The sequence below is a fragment of the Micromys minutus genome (assembly GCF_963924665.1).
Source record: "Micromys minutus genome assembly, chromosome: 21".
In the NCBI taxonomy this organism is placed as follows: Eukaryota; Metazoa; Chordata; class Mammalia; order Rodentia; family Muridae; genus Micromys; species Micromys minutus.
In genome coordinates, this window is record NC_137956.1 from 40087358 (window position 1) to 40094495 (window position 7138).

Here is a 7138-nt window from a genome sequence, read left to right on the forward strand (position 1 = left end):
TCCTTGGTTAGAAAGCAAGATCTGAAATTAGACCACACTTTATCCTGCAGCTACTTAATGATAACGTGGACTGTTCCTTCATAAAGAGTCAGGCCCTGCTCTAAGGTCTTTATATGAATTAATTCATCTGATCCTTGGGATCCTGTCAGAAAGGTGCTTATTTCACCCATTCAAATAATAAAGAAGTAGGGCACAGAGAGGCTCAGTCATCCAGCTAAGACCTCCAACCAGCCAGTGAATATAGTACAAGCATATAAACCAGAAATCTAGGTCCAGGTTTTCTGTTAAGGCCACGCTGCCTTATACACAAGAAAGCAGTAAGACTGTCACCTCTCAGGCTAAGTGACAGTGGTACACACCTTTAATTCCAGCACTTGGGAGGCAGAGTTAGGCAGGTCTCTGAGTTGGAGGCCAGTCTGGAACTACAGAGTGTGAGTTTCAGGACAGTCAAGGCTACACAGGGAAACCCTGTCTCAAAAAATAAGACAAAACAAGAACGACAACAAAAGGATGTCACCTGCCAATCAAGCCTTGGTCTAGAAAAAAAAAAGACAAATTAATTTTTTTGTTTTGTTTTCTGAGAGAGGGTTTTTCTGTGTAACCCTGGCTACTCTGCAAACCACTATGTGGAATAAGCTGGCCTCGAACTCACCAAGTTCTATGTGTCTCTGCCTTCCAAGTACTGGGGTTAAAGACATGTACTACTCACTCAGCTCAAGTAGATCTAGGAAATGTTGACCCAGGTGCTAGCTGGGGAGCATTATGCAAGAATGTTAACAAGGGCTGGGGATCTGATCAGCTGGTAGAGAGCTTGCCTATCATGCACAGACCTCTGGGGTCAAACCCAAGCACAGTGTAATCTGGATGTGGAAGCAGGAGGACTGGGAGTTTGAGGCCAGTCTGACCTGTGACTCTCTCAAAAGATAAAGAGTATTACACAACACTAGGCTCTGCTCTTCACAAAACCTGTACTGTTTTTCAGATATTCCTACCACAAAGGAACTTATGTCACCCACCCTTTATGAGTGGACAACAAAACCCACAGATTAGTAAGGAGACACAAAGTAATTAAGTGACACTAGATTTTCAGTTCAAAAACTAATGTGCTGTCCACAGTACTCTCCATTTCAATCTTTCTACTTAGCACTCCCTCCATTTCAAAAAAAAGAAGCAGCAACTCATTTTTTCAGCCTCTATGAAAATAGATGGAGTAACGAAGGACATTTCTGGTACACTTGGTAGTCTTGTGGCCCCATTCTGTGGGTCATACAGGCCACCGCTGAGTTGGAGATTTCCTTGCCTCTATGAACACAAGAGAGAGTAGATACATTGGGAGGATCTACTTAGCCGCAGCTAAGGAAATTCTGTTCTGGCTCTCCTTGTGAACCATGCTCAGACCAGAGTCTTAATCAGCTTTTATTTATTTATTTTTAATTGTATTTATTTAATGTATATGAGTACACTGTAGCTGTCTTCAGACCAGAAGAGGGCATCAGATTCCATTACAGATGGTTGTGAGCCACCATGTGGTTGCTGGGATTTGAACTCAGGACCTCTGGAAGAGCAGTTAGTACTCTTAACCACTGAGCCCCTTGGTCAGCTTTTAAACATACATATACACAAACATTCACATACACAAATAAGGAAATATAATGTGAAAATTTTAATAAGTGGCACACACCTTTAATCCTAGCACTCAGAAGACAAAGGCAGGCAGATCTCTGAGTTCAAAGCCAGACTGGTCTACAGAGCTCCAGGACAGCCAGGGCAGATACCACACAGACACACAGGCACATACACACACAATTTAAAAAAAAAAAAAAAAAAAGGAAGGAAAAAAAGAGAAACAGGAAGGATTTTGATAAACAGTGAACAGGCAGGAAGTTTTGGGAGACGGGCAGCAAAAAGGGTACAAAACCCAGGGCAAAAGGCAACATCATTTCTGAGCTGGGGAGGCAAGGAAAAGGGCTTGGAAATTACTCTGAGAGGGTCAGAGGACTGCACACTGCAGAGCATGCTCACAACCTTCCTAGTGTTCAATCACACAGAAGACAGGCATGGAATTGCAGATAGTCCCATGCTTACCTTTTCTGAATGAGTCCAGGCTGAACATTTCTGGCCAGGAGAGAAAGCTGGAATCCTGAGAAGGAGGGTCAAAAGGCCATGAATGTTGATTACTATTCCTGGTTCAAGAATCTGCAAAGACTGCAAGAGCAGAGACATTATCCAGAAGACAAAGAAAATGACGCTGGAAACTAGTGAGCCCCACCGCTGCTCCCCAGGCTTAGGAATTCAAAGGCCAAGCCAGGTGGTGGTGGAGTACACCATTAATCCCAACACTCTGGAGACAGAGGCTGGTGGATTTCTGTGGGTTCAAGGCCAGCCTGATCTATAGAGGTAGTTCCAAGACAGCCAGGGCTGCAGACAGAAACCCTGCCTTAGAAAATCAGGAGAAAAAGGAGGATGAGAAGGCCAGCTCTCCACTCTATCCTTGCTGCTCTCTAACTGACAGCTTTGTGCTTTTGCTGTTCTAAAATTCCTGAAGCCTGTTAAATAAGAAAGCAATAAAGGTGTCAATACAGACACAGTTCCACCAATTACAATAATTGGAAATTTTCTTGGGCTTTCCAGGAAGAAACTAAATTCCATATGGACCTTCTAGAGCAAGTGGTCTCAGGAAACGGGAATAAGGACTGCCTGATGACTAATGGCTTGTGGGTTTCTAGAAAACCTAGTTCAGCCTTTTGGAATGAGAACTGACTGAGAGTTCATGTTTTAAGTTTAATAATTTAAACGTTTTTTTTTTTATGGTGAAGTCTCTTTGAAATGCATGGTAAATTTCTAAGTAATATTTGTTAATGGTATTATTAATAATAAATTATAAATACTACATTAGAGCAGTTACTGGTCAGAAGTCTTGATGTCTTTCTCTTATTACCCGGAGATAGGGTTTTACTATAGAGCCCAGGCTAGCTCAAACTACCCTATTCAACTTCCAGAGCACTGGGATAATAGGTATGCACCTCATCTTACTGATTAGTACCTTCTTCCCTTCATATTTCTGTTAATTTGCTTCACTTTCTGAACTCCTACATCCACCTCCCAAGTGAAGAATGACAAGTGTGTACCGCCATGCCTAACTTTTATTAATACATTTAACTGAGAACTCTACTTAGAGAGTACGGGGAAAGTAACACTTATAATTTAGTAATACTGTTTTGTAAAATACTCAAAGTCATATTTAGAGGTCTTAACAAAAGCACTCCTGGAATAGGATTAGGTCCAGTAACCCTCATTAAATTTAGTTTTAAAAAAATCTACACAATGTTTTGCATATTAGGTTAATGTACAACATTGCTAGACTAGGAGGGCCTAAATTACTGTTCCTGACTGCTAATCCCTTTCATTCACAACTTGTGGGGATGTGGGCAGTAACAGGCCTGATCTTTCAAACCCACACTATGACCTCCTCTTCACCAGGGATGCTGGAAATGTCAACCAATAAGATATGATACTCTAGGGGCTAGAGAGATGGCTTTAGCAGTCAAGAGCACTGACTGCTCTTCCAGAAGTGCTGAGTTCAATTTCCAACAACCACATGGTAACTCACAACTATCTGAAATGAGATCCAGTGCCCTTTTCTGGCATATCTAAAGAGGGCAACAGTGTACCCACATAAATAATTAAACAAATAAATCCTTAAAAAAAAAAAAAAAACAAACCATAAGGGGCTCTCCAGAGAGAAAACTTCAATATAAAACCAATGACAATGCCACTTACTCAGAGAAGTTACATTCTATCAACACCATCTACACAAATTAAAAGAAAAAGAGTGCAGTTTAAGGTCCTAATTTTAAAGGAAACCTAAGTGTTTTAGGTTGTTTGGTATTAGGAATTAAAGTCAAGGCCTGTTTATGTTAAATAACTAATCTACCACTAAGCCTCACTAAGCACTACCCACAGTCCCATACTTTCTTGCTAGGAAATTTTAAGTTAATCTGCATGTAAACAGATTGGGGTTTGTTTTAAATTTGGTTTTCATTTTGGGAGGTATTTTTTAGATAAAGTTTCCTTCTGTTATCCAGTCTGGCCTAGAACTCACTCTGTGGCCCAGACTGACTGAACTCAAAGGAACCCTCTTACCTTAGGCTGCCAAGTGCTGGGATTACAGACAGGAGTCACCATGCCTAGCAGAGTTTGCTTTTAAAGTCTCTGGGTCCTCTCTTGGCAACAAAGTTTCATATACCACAGTCTTTTCCTGTCTTCATCTCAAAAAATATGAGATTCAAGATATCAAATCATTTCATCTTATCATGTTCTAGAACATTTCACAGAGATCCAAAAAAAAAGCGTGCTTCTCTTGTAATATGGTAATATTTTTTAAAATATTTGATTCAATATTTTAAAATAGAGAGATGGCTCAGCAATTAAGAGCACTGTTCTTCCAGAGGTCCTGGATTCAAATTCCAGCAACCACACGGTGGTTCATAACAATCTGTAATGGGATCTAACATCTTCTTGTGCTGTGTCTGAAGATAGCAACAGTGCACTAATATAAATAATATAAATCTTTAAAAATTTTGATTCAGTTTAATATAATTTATAGAGATACATTAAATTCTAGTATGTCAAAATTTCTTTTGTGAGGAAACACAACTTTTAGTTGACTGCTTAAGTGATGTCTCCAAACAAATAATAATTAACAATACTCCTACAAATGGGGCCAACCACACACTTTACAGTACAGCAAAATGCATACCACAGCTCTGTGAGCAGGGCTAAGTCACCTTACCTTATAAAAGCAGTAAGGGGCTCAGATTTTGCAGGCTTTCGAACTGGAGCTGAATTCTCTCCTTGCTATTCCTCATCACGAGGCTGGGCCTCCTGGAAAGTAACAGGGTAAGTTCACTGGAGTGGCAACCTTCACTGGGAAGCAAGACTATACCAACCACAGAAATCAATGTACTAACTTTAACAAGTTCTGACACAATAGCCTCCTCACTCAAGAGGACCCTGATCTCTTCTAGACCCACCAAAAGTGAACTGTGCCATGGAGCATCCATAAGAAATTTTCTCCAAGCCCAGAGGCTATAATACCAGTCTACCTAAAATGATACTTCCAGTCTGGGAAAATCACAATGTCAAAAACATTTTCACAGTTTACAAAGAATGCCCTTAGACTTGACCTCATATAATCCCTGAAGCTACCCTATGAAGAATATTCTCTCCCCAAGAAATAAATGGAAGCTCAGATATATAATTTACTCGGGATTCTACAGCATCAGAACAGAATGGAATTCTGACCCCATGGTTTACATACTAATATTATACTACTTTCCTTACATATCAACTTGTATTCTACATGTACCATGTTTATTCTTTGAAAGAATACGTGGAGTCCAAAAGCTGATAAAACTTTTGGACTATAGCTTCATAAATTAAAACACTGAAAAGTTATGATCTTTGGGTGTCAGGTGGGGTACACCTACGTAAATATAAACGTTGGCAAATAATATATAAACGTACAAGTAAAAAGCATTATCATAAATCTAAATAATAATAATATATAAAAATCACGAAAGAGCCCTCCTGCCTGGAAATGTCAGACTCTAAGATTTAAGTTTATAAAATGTAGTCCAGGGTTGCATGGCACATGGCAGTGGGGTCAATGCCTTCCAAGAAACTGCTCCAAGGAAAATCATCAGAAAAATGTGTGATTTTACTCTGGCCAGTAGGATGCATCCAAAAACAAGTTGAGACCTTGCAACTGGACTGCAGCAGTCTACTAGTAACAGTGCATGGCCAGCACCCACGAACTGGGGGGTTGTAAGATGAACTGTCTCTGCATTGGAAAGCCGCAATTAAAAGACCAATGTTGCTTACACAAGGACTATCTAGAAAACGCACAGACGCAGTACTCTTGGCTCGAGGGTTCTGAGGACCCTTAGGACTCCACTTCACTGCAAACAAAGGACCCACCATGCATTAGGTCTTTCCCTGCAAAATGGGACAAGTCACTACCAGCAAACAAAGAACACCTCAACCCTTAGCCTCCCACACAGAAAAGGTCGGTGCAAAATCAGGCAAACCAGAAGAGTAAAAAAATGCATCAGGCTTCCCTTTGGAGGAACGGTCAAGACCGTACAGTGGGAGGAGGGGCAGACAAAGGTCTCGGGCACTCGGGAGACTTCCTCCGGGCCCAGCCTGGGGAAAATCGAGCATCCCCTGAGGCTAAGGCGTCGTCGAGCCAATGAAGCCGCCTCTCTCGGCCTCCTACGAGCCCCTGGCAGCGAGGCCCGCCCCGACGGACCGGTCTGGCCCCCGCCCCGCCCCGGCTCCATGGCAACGGCAGGCCGAGGCCTGGCTGCCCAGAGCTCGGCCCTGCCGGCTTCCCGGGCAGGCCTAGGATGCCCGGCCTGCTCCTCAGGCTCGCCAGCTCCTCCTTCCCACTTTCCGCCTGGCCGCCGGCCGGACTCCGGACCCCTCCTCGTGCCGACCACCCCCGACCGTGGCAGGCTGCTTCAAGGGGCGCGAAAGGGTAGAATAAAAAGCCCAATTCACCTGTTGTTACAGATGTGAAACAAGCCTCGGTGCACGGCGCATGAGCCGCGGGCCCCCCCAACTACGGCCGGACTACAACTCCCACCAGCGACGGCGCGGTCCCTTCCGGGTTCCGAGGCGGAAGTCCCACCTGCGGCCCCCGGAGCTGCCCGGCCTGCGCCTTTCGCCTGGCCACCAGTGTGGGATGGGGCTTCTTAGGGGCTCGCGAGGCGTTCGGCTGCCTAGGTTGTCTCTAGTGTTCCTGAGCTCACAGAGCGAGACAGTCAGTGTGAGCCCGTACCCGGGCACTGGCCGGAGGGCGCGCGGCTGTAGCCCCAGACGCAGGCGGGACTTCCGGCGGAGCGGCCAGGAACGTGCGTGGCCTGTGCCGTGGGAGCCGGCGGGAGCTGGGGACCGATGGCCATCTCTGGTTCTTCTCGTCATCCCCAGCCTTACCTCTGTGTTGCGCCTTTTCTCTCCTGCGTGTCTCCCCTTGGTCTTCTGCACTTTTAGGGAGGTGAGCCATTTTGCCTCACAGACACATAAACCAGGCAAAGGACAGGGTAGCGCTTGCTGCTAGCTTAGGGGGATGTGTAGT

At 44.1% G+C, this 7138-nt stretch overlaps 1 protein-coding gene across 7 annotated transcripts in view; it reads right to left on the reverse strand.

Moving 5' to 3' along the window:
• Positions 1-6629, reverse strand: part of DHX30 (DExH-box helicase 30) — a 29796-nt gene extending 23167 nt beyond the window's left edge. For 2 of the 7 annotated variants that reach the window (XM_080934520.1, XM_080934523.1), the window contains exons 1-3: positions 6562-6629; positions 4793-4884; positions 2086-2140 (exon numbers count right to left, since the gene is read on the reverse strand). In XM_080934520.1, the coding sequence (XP_080790646.1) occupies positions 2086-2113 (28 nt within the window). In that variant the 5' untranslated portion in view covers positions 2114-2140; positions 4793-4884; positions 6562-6629. Of the gene's footprint in view, positions 1-2085; positions 2206-4143; positions 4269-4792; positions 4885-5883; positions 5905-6561 lie in introns of those variants that run through there. The other 5 variants (XM_080934518.1, XM_080934519.1, XM_080934521.1 and 2 more) reach the window with 5 other exon arrangements.
• Between the last annotated feature and the right edge of the window lie 509 nt (positions 6630-7138).